This window comes from Alternaria burnsii, assembly GCF_013036055.1.
Source record: "Alternaria burnsii strain CBS107.38 chromosome Unknown 705, whole genome shotgun sequence".
Lineage (NCBI taxonomy): Eukaryota > Fungi > Ascomycota > Dothideomycetes > Pleosporales > Pleosporaceae > Alternaria > Alternaria burnsii.
Genome location: NW_024066107.1, coordinates 1,787,524 through 1,812,304, shown reverse-complemented (window position 1 = coordinate 1,812,304; position 24,781 = coordinate 1,787,524). Strand labels below are relative to the sequence as shown.

The 24,781-nt window shown below is 51.8% G+C and overlaps 7 protein-coding genes across 7 annotated transcripts; 4 read left to right on the top strand and 3 right to left on the bottom strand.

The window, feature by feature from the left end:
- Positions 1 to 346: 346 nt before the first annotated feature.
- On the top strand, positions 347 to 4,064 carry GT037_000636 (aaa-domain-containing protein; the record flags this gene model as incomplete). Its single annotated transcript, XM_038925683.1, has 8 exons — positions 347 to 436; positions 501 to 2,583; positions 2,659 to 2,862; positions 3,292 to 3,357; positions 3,416 to 3,478; positions 3,528 to 3,556; positions 3,607 to 3,843; positions 3,897 to 4,064. The coding sequence occupies 8 exons, from the start codon at positions 347 to 349 to the stop codon at positions 4,062 to 4,064; spliced, it is 2,940 nt and encodes a 979-aa protein (XP_038791539.1).
- A 442-nt stretch (positions 4,065 to 4,506) lies between these two features.
- On the bottom strand, positions 4,507 to 6,776 carry GT037_000635 (mfs general substrate transporter; the record flags this gene model as incomplete). The annotated part of the gene is made up of 3 exons (XM_038925682.1): positions 4,507 to 4,722; positions 4,781 to 6,373; positions 6,525 to 6,776. 3 exons carry the CDS (start codon positions 6,774 to 6,776, stop codon positions 4,507 to 4,509), a joined length of 2,061 nt encoding a protein of 686 aa, XP_038791538.1.
- Positions 6,777 to 7,947: 1,171 nt separating this feature from the next.
- Positions 7,948 to 11,355, top strand: GT037_000634 (med14-domain-containing protein; the record flags this gene model as incomplete). The annotated part of the gene is made up of 1 exon (XM_038925681.1): positions 7,948 to 11,355. The coding sequence occupies one exon, from the start codon at positions 7,948 to 7,950 to the stop codon at positions 11,353 to 11,355; it is 3,408 nt and encodes a 1,135-aa protein (XP_038791537.1).
- Positions 11,356 to 12,435: 1,080 nt separating this feature from the next.
- GT037_000633 (uncharacterized protein) lies at positions 12,436 to 13,233 on the top strand (the record flags this gene model as incomplete). The annotated part of the gene is made up of 3 exons (XM_038925680.1): positions 12,436 to 12,543; positions 12,591 to 12,885; positions 12,941 to 13,233. The coding sequence occupies 3 exons, from the start codon at positions 12,436 to 12,438 to the stop codon at positions 13,231 to 13,233; spliced, it is 696 nt and encodes a 231-aa protein (XP_038791536.1).
- Positions 13,234 to 13,658: 425 nt separating this feature from the next.
- GT037_000632 (atp-dependent dna ligase) lies at positions 13,659 to 16,304 on the top strand (the record flags this gene model as incomplete). Its single annotated transcript, XM_038925679.1, has 1 exon — positions 13,659 to 16,304. The coding sequence occupies one exon, from the start codon at positions 13,659 to 13,661 to the stop codon at positions 16,302 to 16,304; it is 2,646 nt and encodes an 881-aa protein (XP_038791535.1).
- Positions 16,305 to 16,699: 395 nt separating this feature from the next.
- On the bottom strand, positions 16,700 to 17,336 carry GT037_000631 (protein translation factor sui1; the record flags this gene model as incomplete). The annotated part of the gene is made up of 2 exons (XM_038925678.1): positions 16,700 to 16,941; positions 17,063 to 17,336. The coding sequence occupies 2 exons, from the start codon at positions 17,334 to 17,336 to the stop codon at positions 16,700 to 16,702; spliced, it is 516 nt and encodes a 171-aa protein (XP_038791534.1).
- Positions 17,337 to 18,172: 836 nt separating this feature from the next.
- GT037_000630 (uncharacterized protein) lies at positions 18,173 to 24,386 on the bottom strand (the record flags this gene model as incomplete). The annotated part of the gene is made up of 4 exons (XM_038925677.1): positions 18,173 to 20,965; positions 21,535 to 22,041; positions 22,091 to 24,028; positions 24,099 to 24,386. 4 exons carry the CDS (start codon positions 24,384 to 24,386, stop codon positions 18,173 to 18,175), a joined length of 5,526 nt encoding a protein of 1,841 aa, XP_038791533.1.
- Positions 24,387 to 24,781: the final 395 nt, after the last annotated feature.

Below are 24,781 nucleotides of genomic sequence, written 5' to 3'. Positions count from 1 at the left end.
ATAACAGCGATCCAAATAGCGGCCCCACCCATTGCACATGCACCCTCCTCGTGCGTGATTGCGAAGATGCGAATGTTGAAGTGATGATACTGCCCTGTGATCTGATGTGTTAACGTGAGGTGTGGCTAGCTGCGTGGATAATGCTGGGAGAGAGTGTCTTCCATGGTCGCCGCTGCTCAGCCTTCGGGGTTGCGAAACACCTGGGCAGCTCCCTCCAGGGCTACGTCACACACCCGCGCGAACTAAGGCCGGCGCATGCAGCAGACGAATCTACAAACACGAGCCCAAGACTTGACGCGAGACTCCTATTTCCGTCTTCACAGCGCGAATTGGGCGCACGATATACATGTTTTCTGCTATGCGCGCCAACACGACGCAGAAGGCCTACGATGAGGCTTTTCTAGCCTGCTCGACTGCAGTATACTTTGAGGGCCAGGTCAGTGCCCAACCACCCGCCAAGTGTTGCACATGCTTGACCATACTGACAAAACGGCGTGTAGAACAATGAGAAAGAAGCCTTACGATCGTGGAAGACCGCCCTCGACCATATCTATTACCATAACGCTCGTCGCAACCCCTCCACATACCGTCCTGCGTCCGAAACAGAGAGGGCCCTGATCGAATCGCTGCGCCAGTTGGAGCTACAGTGCAAAGAGCGCGTGGATCTGCTGGAAGCCCTGAAGAATAGTAGGAAGGAGTCAAAGGAGAGTCTAGCCTCGCAGTCTTCAAACAACGATGCCCCAACACCACCTCCCCATGGCGTGCCCTTTTCGCAACCCGATACAAGCCGAACTTCTTCATGGCTCGGAGGCGGATCTATACCACCCATTGAGTATACAGATCTTTCGCGACCGCCACCGTTACCGTACCGTCCTGCGATGGCGCCACGAAAGAGCTCTGGTACTGGATCTATAGCAGACAACAGCTTGACGCAGACTCGGAGCGTATCGACATTATCTCCGGGGACGGTGGGAGAAAAGACGCGTACACCGTCGCCAGAGAAGAGTGGTAGAATGCTACGAACATTGAGACCTGGAAGGGAAAGCAAACCGTCTTCGGCCAAGTTACCCAACTCGTTAAGAAGTCGCCCAGATGCTTCAAAGGCAGCAACTCAAGCCTGGAGCGTCAAAGCTACAGGGACCTCGAGTCGACCAGCATTGGGAACTAATCCATCGACCAATTCCCTCACGCCCTCAGCTCGGTCGTCCATCGACAAGCCGTCTGCTGGGAGGCCGAGTGCAAATAGTTTTAAACCAGAAGTACAGCAACCGCCCACACAAGCACCGTTTCATTTCAGAGCTGGCGAAGGTTCAGCATCGACTGCGTATGCGGTACCACCACCCAGCGGCGAAATCGATCCAGAACCTGTCAAGACCCCTGCGCTCGAGCGAACAACGCCAACAATACCTCGCAAGTCAGTCAGTTCGACACAGATGCTTAATGCGCAAGGGGCCGTCACGGCTCTGCCCTCGTATCGGAAGGAATATCCAAAGCCCGCTCCAGACCCTCGATCCCTCGCTGCGTCTGCAGCAGCGCATTCGTACAGCGACAACGGTGCTGAACGAGGTGGAGTCATGTGGGATCCTACGACACGGAGACTAGTGCCCAAACCTACGAGTAGTTACACCAAAGCGCGAAGCAGTTCGGAGCAAGAAGACCTGCCTGAATCTATACCGCTAGAAGAGGATGGAGAGTTGCTCAACCACAGGCCATCACCGGTGCGTAAGGGCAGGGCTAGAGGAAACTCGATGCGTGCAGAGTTACCAGATACCCCAAGTACGGACAGTACTGAAGCAGACCAAGAATCCGAAGAAACAGATGAATGGAAGCGACGGACGGATGAGATCATGAAGAACCTACCACGAGGTGTTGATAAGCAAGCAGCGCAGCAGATTTTGAACGAAATTGTCATACAGGGAGATGAGGTACATTGGGACGACGTGTCTGGGCTCGAAGTTGCGAAATCAGCATTAAAAGAGACAGTGGTTTACCCGTTCTTGAGACCTGACTTGTTCATGGGCTTGCGAGAACCTGCACGCGGTATGCTGCTGTTTGGACCTCCAGGCACTGGAAAGACGATGTTGGCGAGGGCTGTGGCTACAGAGTCAAAGTCTACCTTTTTCGCGATTTCTGCAAGCAGTTTGACGTCGAAATTTCTCGGCGAGTCCGAAAAGCTTGTTCGTGCGCTGTTCCAGCTTGCGAAGATGCTTGCACCATCGATCATCTTCGTCGATGAGATTGATTCGCTCCTTTCGTCGCGCTCGGGAGCCGGTGAACACGAAGCATCTCGACGCATCAAAACCGAGTTTCTCATACAGTGGTCTGATCTGCAAAAGGCTGCTGCTGGGAGTGCAATCAACGACAAGGACAAAGAGAGAGGCGATGCTACTAGGGTGCTAGTACTTGCAGCGACGAACCTGCCATGGGCAATTGACGAAGCAGCAAGACGGCGATTCGTAAGAAGACAATATATTCCTTTACCGGAAGATTGGGTCCGGAAGCAGCAAGTGAAGACGTTATTGAGCCATCAGAAACATGAACTGAGCGACCACGATTTGGACTGTCTGGTCAAGCTCACTGACGGTATGTATTTGTGTTCTGCACTCCACAACAGAAAGAATGACGAAGACAAAATATATGATGCTAACTTTAATCTAGGGTTCTCTGGTTCTGATATCACTGCGCTTGCGAAAGACGCCGCTATGGGACCATTACGCTCACTGGGCGAGAAGTTGCTGTCCATGACAATGGATCAAATACGGCCGATACAGTTCCAGGACTTCATAGCGAGCCTGCAGACTATCAGACCCTCCGTGAGCAAGCAAGGGTTAAAGGAATTTGAAGATTGGGCTACACAATTTGGTGAGCGTGGGGGTTGAAGTACTAATTAGGGACTGGCAGTGCGCCTTTGTAACGAACAAATTATCACATAATTGTATTCAGATTACCGGTATATCTGGGTTGCTCAATTTCGCTTCCACGTAACTTGTTTACCCCACCTTCCTGGGTTGATGGTGACTCCTTCCATCGGAAGCATGCTCATAGCCTAGCGCCATCTTGTCAGAAGCTGAACGTCTCACACGGCATTTTCTCATGATACCGTTACATCTATCGTACTTGCACATCGATAGCATATAATGGCGCCACGCAAGAAGACAGAAGAGAAAGCAACAGCCAACGAAGCATCGGACCTGGTGTTGGAGTATCTGCGTAGGCCACTCACCTTGCCCATCCATCCGAAAAGCCCTACGATTGAATTATAGCTCAGCTTCAACGATTAATCGGCTATAGGCAAGCAAAACCGCCCATACTCAGCTATCGATGTCTCGGCAAACTTGCACAACAAGGTCACCAAAGGTGCATTCGTTGGCAGCACGCTAACTCATAATGCAATCAATCACTGATCACGATACAGCTTCTGCCGCAAAGATTCTGAAAGACCTCCATGAGCAAAAAGCAATAGAGGGACGAGTTGCTGGTGAGTCTGACCAATCTAACTTCCGGCTCAATCAGGTTGACATCCCTAGGCAAACAGATCGTCTATCACGCTCTGCAGGTAGGTTTCGCTCCTGGATCCTCCAGTCCAAGTCTGATTTACACCCCTAGAACGCCGCTGAAGCATGCACGACTGAGCAACTCGCCGCCCTCGATGAAAGCGTTCTCAACGTGCGCACACAAACCATCTCTCTTCTCACCAGTGCAAAGAACCTCCGTAGCTCGCTCTCCAGCCTTAATTCCACGCTCAGCACTACAGATCTCATAGCTAGCATTCATACCCTTGAGACGGAGAGGGCGGAAATCGTGACCAGACTCGATGGGCTGAAGAGGGGGAAGGCGAAGAAAGTAAGTTCACTTTCCTACGGGATGTTTATATATACATATGCTGATTATGCAAGATCACAGTAGCAGAGCGAGAAGCGACTGAGAAAGAGTGGAAGAGGAGTGTTCGTGTGGCGAAGATAAGAAAGAAGATTGCGATGGAGATGTGGAAGTTGATCGAGGGACAGCTGCCTGATCAACAAACGAGAGAGGAGCACCGGGAAATGTTCGATCTAGATGGGTAAGCGTATCATATCACGAAAGAGGTAGAAGATGTCAAGATTATGATGTGCCAGACTTATTGTACGGAGGCAGATGGAGAGATGTGTGGGTAATGTAGTGAACTCAATAAGGTCTCAAGCCATATAGAGATCGTAGTTAAAGACAATCAGATTTGCATCTCTGCGATACGTAACTCACCTCGTGTTGTAGGCGTCGCTCATTTGACCATCCAACGCCGCACTGACAGATAACCTTAATGCGACAGAGAGTCGAGAAGAGGTGAGATGTGGATTACAAATCGCAAGTGAACGCCTCTACAATGCAGTCCCGACACTGGCGTTTGAAATGCGCGCTATAGCCTATCAGGCCAGCTGATGAGCCAAAAAAAACTATTACAGAAGCATAAGAGAACGAATGCAACGATATGGAACGTGCAAAGTATCATGGAGCCGGAGGCTTGATGATTCAAGAGCGCTGATAAGAAAACGAGCTGCGGAGGTCATCTCTGATTTCCTGCGACAAGTTGTCATCATCTTCGTCTATTTGACGAGCATCCTGTGCGCGTGATAGTTCTTCGAGGGTCTTAGCGAGGGCAGCGCCTTCAGTGCGCCCCCGATCTACGTTGACAAGCATCATGATTGGGAAGGGAAGGCCAACCAGAATAGCTAGGAACCAGAAAGCCTGTAATATGTGTTAGTAAGTCATGTCTATGAGCTAAGGTCGTTTGGGGCGTGCTTACCGGTCTGATCTCTCCATAAGCATCGGTGATGGCGCCTACAATCGCTGGACCGAAGACACTACTGCCTTTGTCTGTGATGGCGTACAGGGCGTAGAAGGCGGCTTCATAGCCCGGGGGAATGAGCTCGCCAAATAGCGCGCGGCAGTAACTGCTTAGTCCACCAAGAACGAAGCCGTAGACAGCACCTAGAAGGTACATCTCCCATTGCTGCTGCAAGCCTAGGTATCCCAGGCGTTGGACTGCTGGAATATACCCGAGGAGGCCGTAGATGGGTATCACTTCAAAGAGCGTGATGCAGAACAGTATTGTCTGTGTTGGTGACAGGCGGAAGAAAGCAGATAGGCGTGACCATAAGAATGCGCCCAAGACGCCAAAGACTGTCGCGATGACGTTTATCAGGGCGAGCATAGCGTACGACATTCCGAGTGTTGTCTTCGCAAAGAGCACAGCCGTACCAGATACAGTAGCTATACTGTCTGACAAGAGAAACCACGCTGCAAGGAAGAGTAAAACATCTTTGAGGTGTCGCGCATGCGTTGCTGTACGACCTAGGGATTTCCACGAGTATGTGAAGTACGCTAGTGCAGAGCCAAAATTGGAAGTTTGTGCGCCGATATGCAGAGGCGGTCCTGGACGAGGGCGCAGCCAGCGGGCAGTGGGTAGTGTGAAGACAAACCACCACGCGCCAATGACAAAGAGAACGAGCCGGAGACCAAAGTTGGAGGATTGGAATGCGATGACAATGAGGATGCCGAGGGTCTGCACCAGCAAAGCGGCGATGTAACCAATTGCAATACCGTAGGACGAGATTTTGGTAGCGAGTGCAAGCTCAACTGAAGGAGCGGCCCTGCTCTTCGCCCTTGGGATGGTCAAGTCCACGGCTGAAGGGTTGCTTGGAAGAAGTGCGGTTGTCGCATCGGCGACCTCGTCAAGAAGGCCTTCTCTCTCTCCAAGCTGGTTCGCATATTGCGCTCCTCGTATGATGTTCTCTTGTGTAGGGGTTTCTCCACCTCTTTCATCGTCCTCCTCTGTCTCCGGCTCATCTTCTTCGTCCGCGTACGAAGTGTCGGTGATTGAGTCGGCATACTTGACTGTCGGATGGAAACGCACCATCAGTGGTAAGAAGCTGTTTAGCAGTACGAAACTAGCACCAAAGCATGTGTTCGAGATGATTGCCAGTAGTGCGCCTAGAAGGTATATCTTGGGCACCACGGGCAAAAACAACATGGTCGCTATACTTCCCACGAATGCGAACCATAAAAGGAACGTTTTCCTGAACCTCCCGTGGTCTGCAGCACCACTCATGCTTATGATCAGCAGAGCCTGTATCAGGACTGATATGCTGAAAGTGTACATGGCGAAGCTCGCAGTGTTGATCTCGACGCCGAGGATATGGACGACACATTGTCCCTTTTCAGGATTTGGTTTCAGCAGGGCTTCTAGGGCGTTGGTGGAGAAGGAGAAGCTAGGGTGACCGGTAGGCTTCGTGGCTTTGCATGGCATGGAAGGGTCAGACAGGAGGACACCATTTTCGCGTGCGAGTTGTTCGAGTGTTACGGGTATGAATGATCCAATACCACAGACAACGAAGACCTGGAACTGTTAGTGGTGGTGTTCGCGCAGCTTTTGCGCTCGACACGGCGCGTAAGAGGCAGCAGCATGGCAGCGAAGAAGCGCACATGGCGAAAGGTCGAAGAAGTGTGAAGCAGGTTGGAATGGTGGCAGATAGCATAGGAGTAAGTACCTCGGCAGCCCATCCGTACATGTAAAAGCCGCGAAGCTCCTTGTCGCTCGTCAACCGGGTATCTTCGCCCTCGTAGTGGGGCTGCGAGTCGTTGGACTCCATGTCGAGGCTCTGATCCGAAGAGAGACTCTGCTCATCGTCTGCCTCGTTGGACTGCGATATGGACGGCACTGAGACTTTTGACTGTGAGGATGCATTTCGCGTGAAGGGCGGTCGCTGGTAGGGCGGGAGCTCGGGCGCGCGCGGTGCCATCGAATAAACGCAGCCTTCCGCAAGCAGGGTCTACACTAATTGGCGGAAGTGCGTCACCGCAACTGAGACATGATGAAGGATCAAAGGATAAAAGCGCAACAGCTGACACGGGCCGGGATTCAGGTTGGAAGGCAAGTTCTAGTGGGCACGGTGAGGTCAGAACCAAGCTGGGGAGAGATGTGGAGTTGTTGGGGCAGCGGGCGATCCCATGGTCGTGCTGGGGTCATGAGGTTAGGGTTGAAGTATTGGCGGAATGGCTGAACATGCTGATAATGCGTCTAGTTGCAGTAGAGGCTATCCGAGAAGGCATTGGACAAGGCGCTTGCGCTCAAGCTCGCCTTTGGATAGACTACTGGCCGCCGCAGCCGCAGCCGCAAGCTCGCCGAGCCGTGGACAGGTATGCGGTGAATGATTGAATGTACTAATCATCAAACCGACTAGCTGTATTGTATCCGCTCCAGAAGCGACTCGGCGTTGCTTGACACACATTCCTGGAGCGGACTGCACCTACAAGGCCTTCGTCGATTTCGGATGCCATGCTCAGTGTGCGTGATGAAAGAGACGCAGGGCTATCCACTAGTACGCCAGGCTGCATGGGTGGAGTGGCCGCCAAGGCGCCAAACCCAATCCAATCCCTCCCGTTTCGACGACCTCATTCCTGATCGCTGAAACAACATCATCGACTCAGCTACCCGGCGTCGCGCACCCATCCACGATCACTCCAGACTGACGCCGGCTTCTATACGAGCGCGCCCACACCCCACGACATTTCGCAACATTCACAGTACACGATGCGCTAGTCGACAGCGCCCCAACCTCGCTTTCTTTTACCTGCTGCGTCCGACCAGCGCCCTTTCACCACCCGCTGCGCCCTGTGCTACCTGTGCGCATCCATTGTTACGCCAACAACATCCACTTCATGGTCGCGCGCCACTCCTCAACAGCGCATTTCACCATCCGTTCCACCGCCAGCCCTCTGAACCCGGCCCCAGGCACTCCGACTCGATCGTCCTCCTGCACATCCCACGCTCGACACATCCGCGAAAACATCACGGAAATCTGGATTGGCCAGGCATATCAGGTGAAGGCTAGAAGCGCGTAGAGTGGGTGCGCAGACGGCGCCCCAGGGTCGCGGGACGGAGGACGACGTAGTATGCCAGGCATTCTCACCATGAACCACACCGGGTCAGACTTAGCGACGGCTTCACGCGATGCAGATGGCAGAAAGCGCAACCACGACGCTGACATGACCAACGGAGGACTCAATGGGACGCGAAGCGACACGCCGGCACGAGGACCTGCCACTAATGGAGGTTCCTCGAAAGACACCAATACTAACGGCGCGTCCATGGCATTAGCAACGACGACAGGCTCCACGCTCGGACACTACTCAGATCTGCCACCGGAAATCGCCCACATTGGCCCTGAGCAGTACAACTCCCTCTCAACGTTGTTGTTGCGGATATCGCAGGAATCTTATAATGAGCTCGAGGAAGTATTGAAGAACATGGCCGCTGTCCAACTGGCTCCAGTAACCAATGGCGTTCTTCCCAATGGACTTGGTGCGGCAAACATGCAAGGGAACGCAGACGCAAACAGGCGTAAGAAGCTGGTTCTCCTTTCATTCGCCCAAGAGCAGCGGGCAAAGTTCATCAAGCTGCTGGTCCTTACGGAGTGGGGAAAGAAAGCTTCGTCTGACATTTCCAAGCTTATTGACTTGCTGGCCCACGCGAGTACGCAGGCAGCCCACATGGATGCCGCTGACTACAAATTGGAGAGAATCAAAGTTCTCTCTAACAACGCAAGGGAGAACAACCCGGATATTGCGACAGCTTTGGAGGTATTGTCAACCGGCAAAGCGTCGTGGATGCCGAGCCTTGACTACATACCGCCTGAGCCCATCTCTGCTGAGCAAGCTCTCAAATTGCTACGCTACTTGAACACTTCCCTCTCGATACGTCTGAACGTGCACGAAACCCTTCCACGGCATCTTCAAAACTGGCGCGTGCATTCTGGACGCGCGACCTTTGTCATCGACAACGAGTTGGAGTTCGACGTCATGTCCTTTGTGGAGGATGCCTCGGAACAGTGGTTCCTCATCGATGTCCGGCTACTATTCAACCCAGCGCCCACGATCACCGTCGGTAGCCGCTTCTTCATGCAGCTTAAGCTGCAGGCCGACCTAGTCTTAAAAGACAAGGGTCTAACTGGTCTTTTCGACTTCTTGAATAATTTCATTCTGACACACAAAATTTCTGTACTTCGATCACAAGCAGTAGGCCTCATCCGCACCGGCTGGGCAGGCTCTCTCAAGGTTGAGCCTGTGCATCGCTTGCTCGTAGTGTCATACTGGACCAACAAGCCTGGGAAGAAAAACTGGATCGAGATCGGTGTATCTAATAACAAGCCAAAGAACGGCAAGGTCTCATGGAGAGGACCACCCATCCCGTCACTGACAACACGCTGGTTTCGTCAAGGCAAGGAAGTGAAAAACCTCAAGTTCCAGTTCAATTGGAAGGATCTGTCCATGGAACGCGTTCTCAAGCAAGTCATCGCATGCCATGCGAGCGAGATTCTGCGTTCTACGAAGAACAGTTTTAAATCCGGGGTGATAGCGAATGCACGACTTTCCGAGACCGAACCTGGGGATTGCACACTTGATGCAACACTGGGTGCTACGTCTACTTCCGTCACACTGTCACTAGAGCAAGTCACCGGCAGCTACATTTTACGACCAGCTAGCGCACTATCTGCGCGGGCGGAGAGCGCTTTTAATCAAGGCAGGGAGCCTGGACAAATCGCCAATGTAATGACGCAAGTACTCGCCGGTACACTACTCAGTCTGATCCAGAAGAACGCACAACAACTCGGCTGGCAATCAGTAGCGAGGCAAGCTTTACATCAACAGGTAGTGTCGGCTGCTGTCAGGTTGGACGTTATTTCATCCACCCTGTATTGCCCTCGCGGTTGGACGCCAAGCTGGGCACTGGCAGCGGTGATCGACTCGTCTGGTGAGTCGTGGTGGATCTTCGAAATCGGATCTGGCGGAGGCAGCATAGAGTATGCTGAGCAGATCAGAATGGATAGACCTGACAGAAGCTCCTTGCCCATCAACCGCAACACCTTGGCAAGTCTCGAAAGAATCGCCGTGCAGCTGCTGTCATTCCGTGTCACAGCTCGGCAACTTGAGAAGCAGAAAAAGAACTATAGCTTGAAGTATGAGCTAGGGCCCTCTTTGGAAGCTTATCGCATCGCCCGTCGGTGGGTCCTGCATGTGCAAACTGCGGATCTTCTCGCGGCTCAAGCAGGGCAAGACGCATGGCTCGAATCAGACATCAGGATCACCTGCGAAGGCATGAAAGTCGGAGGTCAGAACGTATGGCACATGGCTGCCGGTAGGATGATTAAGACTGTTGCTGCAGATATGCACAAGCTCATGGCAGCTTCACCGCAACATGCTTTCAAATTCTCGGAGGATGGTAACTTTAGGATCCTCCTTGCCACGCCCTTTGGGCAGGATATACTCGGAGAGTTGCGAGCACGACTGCGAGATGTCAATCGTCTTCGTACCTTTGCAACTACTCTGCAGAAACGCAAGATGTTGCTCAAATCCTCCTCCTTACAACGCGTACAGTTTCAATACGGTCCATCGCCGTATTCTGCCACCGTCAATTTTGGTTCCGAAAAGGAGCTCACTATCGAACTATCACCCAGCAACCCTCACCATCGAATACTCTCTCAACTCACCGAGATTGCTAATGATCGGTCGCCATCCTTACCAGTCATTGATCTCGGTGACGCCAATGGTCTAGACCGTTTCTGTACGATACTCGTTGCCACGCGACCTCTCTTCAAGGTCCTGCGTGAAGTCGAGCAACGATCGCCAGGCAACTACAGCAACCCCGCAATCCATGTCCACACCATCTTCAAATATCGTCTTACGTATGACAATCCCGTCTGCACGTTCGATGTGCGTCTCCAACCCAAAGACGACAACGTGTATTGGTTCGTCGAGGACAACTTGCGCCCAAAGGATCCCAACGTATTGCCAACTCCCGAGCGTGCACCGGGTCATAGACGTCTTGACAACCTACAGGCTAAGCTGAAGGAGCTGTTCAGTAGGAAGGGTAATGGGTGGTTTGGTACCCGCAATGGTATAGTGGCGGAATTGGATGCGATTCCTAGAGCCATCGAAGAGCTTGATAAATGTGTCTTGAGCTGTAGAATGGCTGATGGTTACGTTGCGCCTCCACCACTTGAAAAAGCCGCACAGCAAGGTCTAAATCAGACAAATGGGGGTCAGCAGGGGAACCAACAACAGCAACAAGCCAGGATGCAACAACAGGCACGCCAACAGCAGCAGCAGCAGCAACAACAACAACAGAGGCAGGGCCAATCAGGGAAACAGCACCTGAACCAGCAGCAACATCCGAGAGGCCAACAACCGAACGGCAGACCGGCTCAACAACAAATGCCCAGTGGGCGCCAGCAAACTTTGCAGCAGCAACAACAGCAAGGCCGAGGCGGTCCAGGAGGTCGTCCAGGGCAGTCTAAAAACGACGTCATCACTATCGATTAGTGGTTGAGACGCTGGCTACTGCGACATCTCTCACTGCATTCAACCATGAATATCTTCCATATTCATGTATGTACCATGTTTCTCTTTCACGTTTTCACATCTCTTGCATTGGGTTAGCGGGACTGCGGTATAATTTGCATTTCTAACATGCCTTTTTGTTTTGTGGTTTGTTCAGGGTTTCCTGATGTCGTGTACACCACACCTGATTTGGATGCGCCATTGATGCATTCATCTACACTTCGTTCCTCTTTTTTCGTACTTTGTATGATACTATTTATACCAATTCCCTGCGGTGGGAAGACCAAGGCACGGGATATACGCACGGAGTTATGTTACCTTCTAGAGTGGTACTAGCAACTGCTTCAATAAATGATTGATAACTAGGTATTATGTGTTACAACCCAGAGACGGCCTATTACACCATGTTTCAACTGTTCTTGCGTGCCTTGGCACAATTACATTTCCTCAATGTATAGCATAGAATATATATCGACCATGCAAATTACAAGACATGTTACGCAATCATAATCTTTCTGGAGATACACAATTTCCTTGTTCTACTAGTCTCGACCAGCAACATAGCTCCCACTAACAAAGACGATAAAATGCGAATAGACGACTCATAGTTCCCCGTTTAGTCCCACGTGTAGCTAAACCACGCTTTCTTTCTGGCAAGCGGTTTGTAGGAGTGCTTCAAAACTGTATCCCTTAGATGCCGCAAGTATAACGCATTAACACCCCAGTCCACGGTAAGCATTCACCCTGCATAACCAAGGATAGGAACCAAGATTCGCCATGGTCAGCTGTATTGCTAGTGGACCTCTTGCCGCTCTCTCACTCCTCTCTTACCCCAAGATGCCGTGGTGGGTGTCGCCTTTACTTGTCCGTAGTTACTCCTTTGACCCGAAGCGTTAGCACTACCTGGTCATATAAACCAGCAACCAATCCCTCTCTCTCTCTCTCTCTCTACATGTGTCTCGCTTCCCCAAAGCTCGAGTATAATAACCGAGTTTGGTCGTCTGTAGACACCTGACGCAGATTATCGACATTTGTTGGCTTAAGATCACCGGATTAAGCACGATGCCTGTTGCTGTAAGCTCCACCAGCGCCGCTGATACTGGTGAGCTAGTACGTCAGACGTCCGCAATGGAGATTAATGCACAGCCATGGTTAGAGAGCACCCACGAGGTATTTGATTCATTCTCTGATGTGTTCTATTTGGCTAATAGCGTCAGCTTCATAAGATTCAGACGCTGAAAGAGATTTCCCTCGGCAACTGTCGTCTTCTTTACGGCAGCGAGCGATTCAAGTTCTACGGTAGAGCCCTCGTACCAATGCTGAACACCGGAATTGACACGAGGCTAGATATCGTCATCTGCGAGGATGAAGGCACCAAAAGATTCGCTGCTATTCTAACATGCAATCAAGACGGCCAGACAAAGCTGTTGCGCACCGAGTTGAGCGCGTGCCCTATCGTAGCGGTTCGCACTCTGGTAGATGGTCTTCAAAAAGACACAGCCAAGCTATTTCGTACGTTCTGTGTCATTCTCGATACCTCTGGTTGGTTGCTCACTCTGAATTGTAGTCAAATACTCAGTGGGTTCGCAGATTCGAGGCCAGCAAGGATTCACCAACAAGGAGACTGGCAAGTTCGAGTTGTGGGACGAGGCACAGGAGAAGCGTATTCGTGGTCCTGACGACGACACGCAGGGCCTTGTTCGTAGCTGGAGTGACGCACCCGGTGCTGATGGTCGGCCCCTTCCAAATCGCCGTGACGACGGCTATCATGGTCGGAACAACAAACGCATTAGGCCTGTCGAACGTTCGGAGAAGCCCATGGTTGAGGCGGAGATTACTGATCTCGATTACTATGATTAGTTAGGGATGAAGGACTGGGATACTATCCATGTCTCAGACGTCCAAGAGAACGAGAGTCTGGGATAGAATTCGATCAGACATCAAGATGAAGCTTCAGTATATAGTAAGGACAAAAGTGAAGACTTTCACTCAATGATCGTCAATGTCATGGCAAACTTTAAAGGTCCCCAGGTTATTTAATTGGGTTACAATGGTTCTGGAATAGTGGGGTTGATACGAATGTTCTGATACGTTGGGCCAGATACTCAAATCAGATGGACTTGAGCAGGCTTGAGTGAACCTCCCAGCTTGGAAACGCGACGCGTGTGCACGTGAGGTGGAGTTTGACTGGGTCTAAGCGCCCGCGTCATGACGTACCACCACTCTCCTGGCATATCATCACCCACTTTCCTGGTGGCCATGCTATTTGAACCTGTCTCCACGTCATGAACAGTCCCTCCAAACGCCGGAAAAAGAATGATGGCTCAGGGAAGCCGATACGCAGCTTGGACTACTTCTTCGCAAAGCAAACGGCTAGAGCGACACCCAAAGATGCACCGACGAACACAGGTCCCAGCGAACCGCCTGTGGATCAGGACAACACAGGCCTGACCGACGAAGAACTCGCGCGTAAACTTCAGGAGCAGTGGAATAAGGAAGACCAACAGCAGGGGTCAAATCAGGAGCCGGTGGAGCCGGTGAACTCGAATGAGCTGTATGAGGGGCCCGACAAAGTCCCTGCAGACACGACACAAGACACAAAAGGACAGAATGGGAATTCCGAATTAGCAATACGTGAAGCCACTGTAGAAAACACAAAGGCTGCCGAACTCAACCAGAAGAAAAACACGCTATCTCTCCAATCGACCGCCTCCGAAGAAGACGCGATAACAGCACATATACCCTTCGATCAGAGCCCTCTCGAATTTGAACCGGCAAAATACGTTCCAGAACTACAGAAACATTGGGTGAACGACGGAGGGCATGCGACTTACGCGTTATTGACACGATGTTTCATTCTGGTCAACAGTACGACAAGTCGCATCAGAATAGTCGACACGCTTGTGAACCTTATTCGAACGATTGTCGAAAGCGATCCTGATAGCCTGCTTCCAGCCGTCTGGCTCGCGACGAACGCGATATCGCCCCCTTACATCGATCTGGAGCTTGGTTTGGGGGGCTCAGCGATCTCGAAAGCACTTAAGAAAGTTTGTGGGCTAGATAACGCAGGCTTGAAAGTATTGAACGCAAAATATGGCGATGCTGGCGATGTCGCATTCGAAGCAAAGAAGAAGCAGAGCTTCACCCTTCGCAAACCGAAGCCTCTGACAATCAGGAGTGTCTTCGACTCACTAGTCAAGATCGCAAACAGTAAGGGACATGGCAGTGTGGAGAATAAGCAGAGAATCGTTGAAAGACTGGTGCAGGATACACGGGGTGCTGAAGAAAGCCGCTACATTGTACGGACGCTCGTACAGCATCTGCGGATTGGAGCTGTCAAGACCACGATGCTTATCGCTTTATCCCGTGCCTTCATGCTGTCGAAACCTCTAGGGGCTGAGTTCGAGATTCGTGATCAGAAGCAGATGGCAAAATTGAAGAAGGAAGAACTCACGGAGGTATACATCAGGAACGAAGAGATCGTAAAGGCATGTTTCGCTCGACGACCGAACTACAACGACCTTATACCTGTGCTTCTCGAGATTGGTGTTTGCGACGAACTGCTCGTACGCTGTGGGCTGTCACTACACATCCCTCTAAGACCTATGTTAGGAAGTATCACTCGCGATATGGGCGAGATGCTCACAAAATTACAAGGACGAGACTTCGCCTGCGAGTACAAGTACGATGGACAAAGAGCGCAGGTGCATTGTGATGCCAAGGGCAAAGTCACAATCTTCTCACGACATCTGGAAGTGATGACTGACAAGTATCCGGATTTGGTAGCGCTGGTGCCCAAGATACGAGGGGAAGGCGTCTCGAGCTTCATTCTTGAAGGCGAAGTTGTAGCTGTCGATCGGGAGAGTGGAGACCTCAAGACATTCCAGACACTTGCGAATCGCGCAAGAAAAGACGTCGTCGTCGGTGCCGTGACGATCGACGTCTGTCTGTTTGCATTCGACCTGATGTATCTGAATGGCGAAGAGCTACTGAACCGGCCTTTTAGAGAACGGAGGTCTCTACTCAGAAGTCTGTTTGTGGAGATACCACATCATTTTACCTGGGTCAAGAGCCTCGATGCTACGTCCGCCGACGTAGAAGCAGTTCAAGCCTTCTTTCAAAGCGCCTTGGAGATCAAGTGCGAAGGCATCATGGTGAAGATTCTTGACAACCTCCCTAACCCCGACCTACTCGCCGAAATCGACGAAGCTATTGAGAAGACGCCCTCGCTTCCACCAACACCTAAGAAGAAGAAGCCCGCAAAGTCCAAAGCTAAGTCGAATTCTAATGAAACGGAAAAAGACGAACCAAAGACATCTGGCCGCCGTAAAGCACTCTTATCGACTTACGAACCGGACAAGCGTCTAGACAGCTGGCTCAAAGTGAAGAAGGACTATAGTACCACCTCCGAGACTCTCGACCTGATTCCCATTGCCGCTTTTCATGGCTCTGGTCGGAAGGCAGCATGGTGGTCACCTATCCTCCTTGCCATCCGCAATGCAGAAACTGGACAATTGGAAGCAGTCACAAAATGCATGTCCGGCTTCACTGACACCTTTTACAAAGCCAACCGCGCAAAGTACGACCCAGACGACCCAGATTGCACAAACGTGCTCTCTGGCAAACCCCATTATGTAGAGTACAATGGTGGAGCTGGAACGCCAGTTGTTTGGTTCGAACCGCAAGAGGTCTGGGAGGTAGCTTTCGCCGATTTGACTTTGAGTCCGACGTATACGGCTGCGATTGGCTTGGTCAGTGAGGAGAGAGGGTTGAGTACGAGGTTTCCGAGATTCTTGAAGGTCAGAGAGGATAAGGGGATCGATGAGGCTACTGAGGCAGAGGAATTAGCTAGTCTGTATCGGAAACAGGAGGCTAAAGCGCCTAAGAAGAACGATGCTATCACGGAGGTCATGTACGAAGATGATGAGTAGAACAAATCATGACGTAGTAACCTTTGACTACCCCGAAGCTGGTCACTTGAAACAATGAATAACGTGAAAGCACTCCCTGATTCATTGTATCCCTCGGAACTAACATCTCAATCGCCATCCCGTCGTCCTAGAGCACCTGATACTTCAGCGTGCGAAACCACAAATGTATATATCTGTTTCTTTCAAGGAGATGGAGATAGGAAAGTCGTAATCCTCCTCCAACGTGGCATATCTGCTCTGCGACACCGCGGCTCAGCATTATCAAATGTGTGTTCCACATAAACGACATGCTGGCATGGCCATCCTCGACCGTATCGTTGGCTCGACCTTGAAGCGGTCGTTCGGCTTCGGCGGGAGGAGCAGCGGCGTGCATTGCACCCACGTCCTTTATGAGTTTAGAAACCGTGGACCTTGATGGTCTTGCCATCAAGGCCTAGGCCCTCTTTCTTATCGGTTAAGAAGTCTTGAACATCTTTGCGCTGGTCTCCCTGCAACTGGATCACCTCTCCCATCTCAGTGTCTGCGACGACAGTGCCATTGCAGGCAAACTTCTTCTTGATGACTTTGAGAATCTTCTTCTGGTCAAACTTCTTAGGCAGGCCTTGGACCGTCGTTAGAGTCTTGCGACCATTGCGCTCTGTTGGGGGTTGACGTCAGCCTTGCGCGATTTCTTGAAGCGTAAGGGAGGGGAAGGAATGTCGCGCCGATGTCGCGCAGAAGATGAGATCGAATAACAGAAGACTAGATGGTATACATACGCTGGATACGAATGTGGATGTAGTTTTGCTGAGTAGACTTTACTTCTCCTCCAGCATCATCAGCCTCCGCGAACGGATCGAAGGACTTGAGATTCTGGATGTCCGTGGTCATGAAATCGACTGGGGGCGCTCTGTGGGTGCTGAGAGTAGTAGGGCGGTCGTTTGTGGGTGTAGTGTGAAAGTGGAGCGTAATGGTGTGTAATAAAGGTCGGAGTGGTTGAGTGGAGCGGTTGAGGGTATTAATCGGCGAAGGGAAGGGTGGCGAGGGGACCATCTATGGGGGAGCCCGCAGGCGGTCTCAGCCCCGCTGCCAAGCGCCAACTCCGGAACAGTCACTAGCGCTGATCTACAGTCCCCCAGGGATGCCTGTATCTACCACTCCTCATGTTCGTTTATGGACGTACTGTGTAGATACTGCTCATGGTCGATATCACAGTCCCCAAGACTTCCTCGTTGGTCAGAGGCATGGCTGTCTTCGCAACCACGATGCCTTCTCTAATTCCGTGCTACTGTCTTATCATGCGCATGCGCACTGTCACCCGTCTCAACAAAAGCGCATAGCGCACCAACAGGCTTGAGGCTTTATCGCTTAAGGCAAAGGAAGCTCATCCAAGAAGACCAAGGGAAGCGCCATCCAGATTAATTGTGCAGGAAGCGTTATCCAGAGTAATCGTACGTCGATGTCGGCGTCACGTAGAGGTCGCATCTGGAAGAGGGCTACCGATTGTAGCTGGTGATGATGAAGGCAGAATGCACTCGTTCTGTAGAGGTGCAGTCGCCGAATTCGAAAAAAGATTCGTTGTGTCGTACGATGTTATTGCAGCGGGGCTAAACACATCTGTCGGGCAAGTTGTGATGAAGAAGAAGTGTTGAAGTGCATGAGGCGCACGAATTTGGGAGCGTTGACTACTGTAGCTTGAATACCTTGGTAGCGACATCTTCGAGCCATGGTTGATCCGTTCGTATCTGTGGTGAGGCGTGCGTCATTGATGGTATACGTTGCAAACTCATTTAGAGTTTTGTACTGAGAAAGGACAGTGGAGTGACATGACATGCATTGGTGTGCGCCTCGCGATGAACAGGGGCATTGGCATACCTACAAAGAATCTCTCATCTTCTGACGCTCCAGACATCGCCACCCATGCCAACAACCTTGCCGTCGACTTCTAATTCGCCCAGCAACTTCTTCACTTCCTCAGGTCCAAACGGGAATCCGCCTTGAACCATCATCCGCATCATCATAGCTATGCGGCCCACATTCATATTACCCTGATTTGTTAGCATACCCAATATGAAAGCCGTATAGACATCTTTCTTCTCCTCTAGCATCTCGCTTTGCGACTTGACGGTGTTGTTTGTAGCGTTGGCTTGGATTGTAGCTAGTTCTTCTGCTGCGGCTGCAGCGTCGGCGTCATGCGCACCAGTCTTAGATGTGGGTTTAGGGAGGGACTCGATAATAGAATATGTGGATGGGGCGTGGAAGCGGAGGACGGATTTGCCCACCCAGAAGGAGAGGGCTTGGTGTACGAGGCTTTCGTCCATCTCCAGCATATCTTCTAGCTGAGACACGCTGCGTGTTATGCCCTCGCCACCTTTGTCTGCATATTTTGTTTCCTCGTCGGGCTGAGGTTGGAAGGCATAAATTACACTAACCTGCCAGGGTGTGAGATGATCAAAGTCCTCAGTGCGGTCGTCGAATGTGAGGGTTATGGAGCCGTCGCCCAAGGCATTCATCCACCGCAGTTTGCGCATTCCTTTGATACGCTCGAAACGTGACTCGTATTCCTTCTGTAATGCATCAATCTGCGCAGGTACGCGGAATGTGTCGTCGCGAAGCTGGGGCCAGAAGAATGATGATAAAATCTGTGCGTTGAGCGTGGGACCAGGGGGTGTTGCGGCACTGGAGGTAGAGGGAGTGATGTTTCGAGTTAACCGTGTTGGCCTTCGGGGCTGAGGTGTCCGCGGGTGTTGGCCATCTGGCGTTCGAGGCTCTAGGCTACGGTGATCTGGCGTGGCGAGTGATGCTGCAGTTGGTACATTGATTGTCGTGCGGATGGTACCGTTGATACGCTTTGATTCTAAAACGTCTCGCAGCATGACTTCGCAAGCCTGTAGCTTGTCGTCGCCTAACCGCACTTTGATGAGCTCCAAAAGTCGGATTTCTTTCTCATACTCAGGGTCTTGACATCTAAGCAAGTGGTCTCCATATATGTTCTTCAGCTCATTGATGAAATCCTCTCGCTCCCAGAGTGTTAGCAAAAACCATATCACATCTTCGACCTTTGACTTTTTATAGTCTGGTGATGCGTCTTGTGGGAGCGGCTGCCAGTTCATGTCGTTCCAGTTGAGCTCCTCATCAGTATCCTGTCCGTAGTTTGCGAACGGCTTTCCCATCTCACTAGCAATCTCATATGAAAGCTCGCTGTTCGATGAGAACTTACTGCCCGTCTCATCGCTGAGATCAGTAAGTAGACTTGATATGATGATTCGTGCTGTATCTTCACGCTCTTTTAGGTACCGCCTGATCGGTCTAGCTACGCGCTCTAAAAGTACGCCCTTGGGTTCTAGCTCGTGGAATGATCGAATGATAAATATGTAGACGTTCAGTATGTAAGTGGTCGTAGCCCCAGGATGTAGTAGTCGTCTCGATACTTGCTGGGAAAAGCTCGAAGTAAGATGCTGCTTTGCGTTCGAAACTCGTAGATACTCTTTGATGTCCAGTATGGCACCCAGACTCTTGTCCCAGTTGATGACAAAATCGAACAAGTTGTCGACTCTTGCTCGCCCCAACCTACCCAGCGCCATCTCTTGCCATGAGGTCAGTTCGGTGGGTTGGATATTGCTCTGCTCGCACCGCAGACATTCCAATACTAGTTCGACAAGCGGACAGAAGCCGTCTTGAATCCACAACCTTAACTGCGGCACGATGGACTTCTTGGAGTACCAATCTACCTTTAAGTAGTGGCTTGTGATGAAGGAGTCAAACAGCTTGTTCATCGCATGTGCAAAAGCCTTCTGTGCACTATCACCACCAAGCCCAACGCGCTCGAGGCTTTGTAGCAGCATGGTCATCCGCTTCCTGAACTCTTGCGTGTTCTCGGGCGTGGTACTCGGCTGCATACCGTCGTTTTGGGTATATATGCGAAACAAACGGCATCCTGCGTCGTAAAGAACATAGCTCAGCGTTTTCCCATATCGTTGTAGTGGCAGACAATGTGCAAAGACAGCTTGTACATCCCGGCGGAACTTCCAATCGGCTACACTCGCAGTATCTGAGTCAGCTATCTGTGTAGATCTGCTCGGCCGAAGGGTCGTGTTACTGGCGTTTTGCCGTACAAGGGGCAGCAAGTGCTCGGTGAAAGGTTGGAGATACGCGTTCTGCACTTGCTCGAGGATGCGCTGGGTTTCGTCAAGAATATCCCACGACCGCTCGAGCTCAACCTCGTCCCTCCATAGATCTTCTAGCGCTGGCCGAATGTGGTTCGCAAAGTGTAACCTGCACTCGTTTGTATACCATTCAACCAGAGTCTCTTCCTTCCCATCATCACTCTTGCCCTCTCCATTCAACAAAAAGCTCAGCGCTTCTTCAACTTCTCTATTCTTTTGTGTTCTCAAAACGCAATTGACGTCCTTTGGTAAACTCAGGAATCGTGTTGCGCAGCTCCATGCTATGTTGCGCTTGACTGCTCTGTGTTGTCCCTGGCCCTGTGCTTGCGCTGGCGTCCGGCTCTCAGAATTCCGCAGAGCATAGGGACTCCCAAACGAGGTACCTGGCGCTATATGACCCAGATCCGGTGTCGCAACCGGCGTCGGCGTGCTATGTGAGAAGGAGAGGACTGGGAAGACGGACGCGAAGACGAGGGTCGAATGGTCCATGGCGGGACGGAGACGCTGTGGGCCCCACTAGGCCAGTGTTTAGGTTCGTGTTCGAGATGATTTGGGGTTTTTTCTCATAGGCGTGTGAGTGACGGGCGTTCTGGCAGTAGATATGTGGATACTATAGGCCTGCTCATGGTTGGGTGTCGGGCTGGTAATACTGTTTGCTCTCGCATGCAGCAGTCGCGATCGTCACCGATCGAGCTCGGGCCATGCACAACGCGTATTCACGTGGGGCTATCTTTGTCCTTCCTAGGGAGGTATCTAAGTATCCTAACGCGTCAATAGAAATTACACATGAAGAGAAGGTACCAAGTCGACTTTCACTACCAATGCTGAATTAGATGATGATAAATTTCTAACATCTAACATTAAATTGCCCTGAAACGCATCAAGCCATCTGACTTCGCGCACAAAAGATTCCCAGGTCTCGAGACCACATACCTGATGAAGAACTATCAAGGATATCTACCATATACGCCGTCCTACTCCATTCCCTTTCATGCTCCATTCCATGCACATAGTAAATGACGCAGTAACAATATAAAAAAAACCGTACCTGTCGTATCAATCCCATCATCTCAAGGCCTTAGTACGCCGTGCCGCCTTCTGAACGCCTCGACTCGTTCCTCGTAGAAGAGTATCTCCCGAACACGTAGCTTGGGGCCTCTCTGCGAGTCTTGCACAAACGATTCGTCATCGCTTTCCACATCCACATCATCGCTCGCTTCGCTCTCTGTGTCGTCACCACCGGGCGGTATAGCGCCTTCGTCCATGTCGTCGTCGTCTTCGTCTTCCGTGGCTTCGCTCTCGTCGTCAGAAAGCATGGGATCGTGTGTTGCGTAGGCAGAGCCGCTACCATCAGCGTGCATACCATCGTGCCGTAGATCATAGTTCGACGGCCGGTTCTCCAGTATCTCGAAGCACTTCGTAGACAGACCCATGTAGCAGAGCTCGATTTCCGGTCGCAGGTGCACAATGTCGAGGATCTGGTAGGCGAGCTCGCGCGGATCTATGTTGCTGCCATGTGCGTGGTCCGCAATAAAGGGAATATAAAGAGAGCGAATGTGAGGTATGTACGGAAGACGCTGAAGAAAGTGATGCTACAAAAGTTAGTCAAATATATCCGACTTGCAAGGAGGTGCAACATACCCAATCCTTGTAATCAATAGACACCGCGAGTTCGCGCAGGCTGTTCATACGACCGCTTGTTATGTATGTCAGAATCTCACGGTTGAGCATCCATCGTCTCCATCTCGAACTAGCACTCGTATGTCCGTCTGGTCCTTTCTCACCACTGTCAATCATTAATTTCTTCAGACTACCTCGGTGTCTCTTCAACGGCCCCTTGTAGATTGCGTCTACTGTCACCGTAGATGAGTAAGACCGGCCTTCTTGGAGGAAGAGCACCTCAAGACTATTGGGCGCCAGTGTTTCTTTAAGGAAAGTGATCAGCGATGGGGACACGGTATTGGTGTGAATTCGCTTGAGGTTGAGTTGATACTCTGTCCGGAGAGTATAAGACGCCTTGTACGCCTTGGACGAAGATGGTGAGCCGGGGTAAGGGGGACGAGGGGTATATGTCCTTCGCAGTATCTTCCACAGTTGTTCGTGGTTGCTGCAATGGAGAAGAGTCAATGTCGACAGAATCGACCAGTCAAAGGCTCTGCGAAGAACAGGAACGGAGAGAGGAACGCGTTCGAGTTCCAAGACTTCTAGCTTCAGTTTGCCAGTCAGTAAGGGCTCGTCTTGTAAATTGGTGGTCTCGCCGTGAGAAGGAGACTCTGCATATGTCTTCGAAGCCGAGTTGTCTGTGTTGGCAGTCTGTGCAGTTTGGTCAGAACCATTCGGCTGGTTGTCGCTAAACAGACTAACGCCCTCCGTTATAGAGTTGTCTTCCATCGGGTTACCAAAATGGTCTACGTCCTGCTCCAGATCCCGTTCTTGTAACGAGAGCGAGGCGATAGATGGCAGGGGTAAGGATGCGGCCGACTTGGCCGGCGTTGCTTCCACTGATCGCTCCGTGACACCAGTAGCGCCAGACTTGCGAGACGAAGACTCTTCTGAATGGCGCATGTTGTGTATGCGGCCAACAAGGATACCCAGAATACCTCCTAGCCTCTTTTCTCCTATTGAAGAGGCTGCCGTCGTTGTAGCATTGTAGTCGACTTGCTGCAGACCTTCACCTTCCCAAACCGTCACCCAGTCTCGCTGCTGTGCGTGAGCAGCTATGCCAATTCTTAGTTCGCGTAGCTTCCTCTGGGACCTTGCGATCAGGATGCTCATCTCATCGAGGTATGGCAGTTCGTCGATATCCAAGACACTCAAACTCTTCAGCGCAGGTATGGCGGAAAAGGTAGGGTGCTCAACTCGATCTAGGGCAGATATGCTGCTCGGTGCGTACGGGGGCACTACGACTATGGGAGCCTGCACGGTGCCAAGACCGCTTGGATGCGTAGTGTTTGGGGGCGGAGGTAGGTTCTGGTTGTTGAGTATCATGGGCGGTGCGGGTGGTGGGATTGGCGCGTCAATTGTGTTGTCGTGCCATCGTATCCAGAGCCGGTCCAGGCGGCATTCCTCGCCATCACTCCTGTGCGCGAGGCTTGACAGGGCAAGCCAGACATCGCGAAGCACACCGGTAGGCATGTCCCACACGAATGTCTCGAGGTTGACCATCCGCGCAATGGCAAGCGCTACCAGCGTTCCCAGCATCTTTCCGCCTTCCTTTGTAATCATGTACTCCTGAACCCATGCTTGCGGTCCATTGCCGAGTGAGAACTTCTTTGTGAACTGTCCGTAGTAGTTGCCGAACCGCCGCTGCGGTACGGGGTATGGGTTTGCGGCAGTCCTCAGTATGGAAGTTGGCGTCTGTCCCTGTAGTCGCAGCCGGTTCTGGTGAGGGAAGCAGTCGTCGCCCATGACCAGTGTCGCCAGGCCATAGGTAAGGGCGTCCACGCCGGCGCGAGGCTCGTTGTGGGTGCTCTCGTCCGGCCACACAATGTCGAAACGCGAGTATATGCACGGGATCGTGAGACGATGGAGGGCTGAGTGGCAGAGGCAGAGCGAGGTGAGGTCGTTTGTGTGTGGAAGCTGTTGAGCTGCTGGTCAGCATACACCGTGCCGCACCTGCAAGGCGCTGCGCATAAGCCGCCCTACTCACCTGGTGTATGATTTCCTTCAGGATATCCATAGGCAGGTCCAGCAACTTCAGTGGGCCCTTGGTGGCTTTCTCCTTCCCCTTCGATTCTACGCCCTGCTCAGCTGGTTCCGTCGCATTCACCATGCTCGGCGCTGGGGCGCTCATCCACACACCCTCGGCGTGAGCTTGCATCTCGGCGGTATGCGCATCGTCTGAGGAGGGCGAAAAGGCGCGGGCGAGGTCCCTCTCGGAAGGTAGCGGCGAGGCAGTTCGTGGAGTGTCGGGTGTTGAGGGTGGGGAGTCGGCCATGGTGTGTGTGGGACCGACACGTCGTGGGGGGCAGCATATAGGCTCCCGGAGGAGGTGGGAGGCCGAGTGCGGGAACAGCACGAGAACACGGTTCTTACATGTGCCCAAGGTTTGCCAGCGAGCCGTCGAGTGCAAGTGTTGTATCAGACTTCGCAATCGACGTGGTTGGCCAAGAGACCCTGTGCACATCATGCCAACTCCGTTTCCCTGTACAACAGCCCCGGCCGCCGCTTACGCCGCAACTACGCTTTGCGCGGCAAATGAGCTGACACGTCCTACGACCACCTTGATACGAGAGTCAACACAACCAGTTTCTCCACGTAGCAAAATTCGACTGATTTACTTCACCATGCTAGGCGTACATGCATCCGTCCACTGCGCATGTACATGCAACT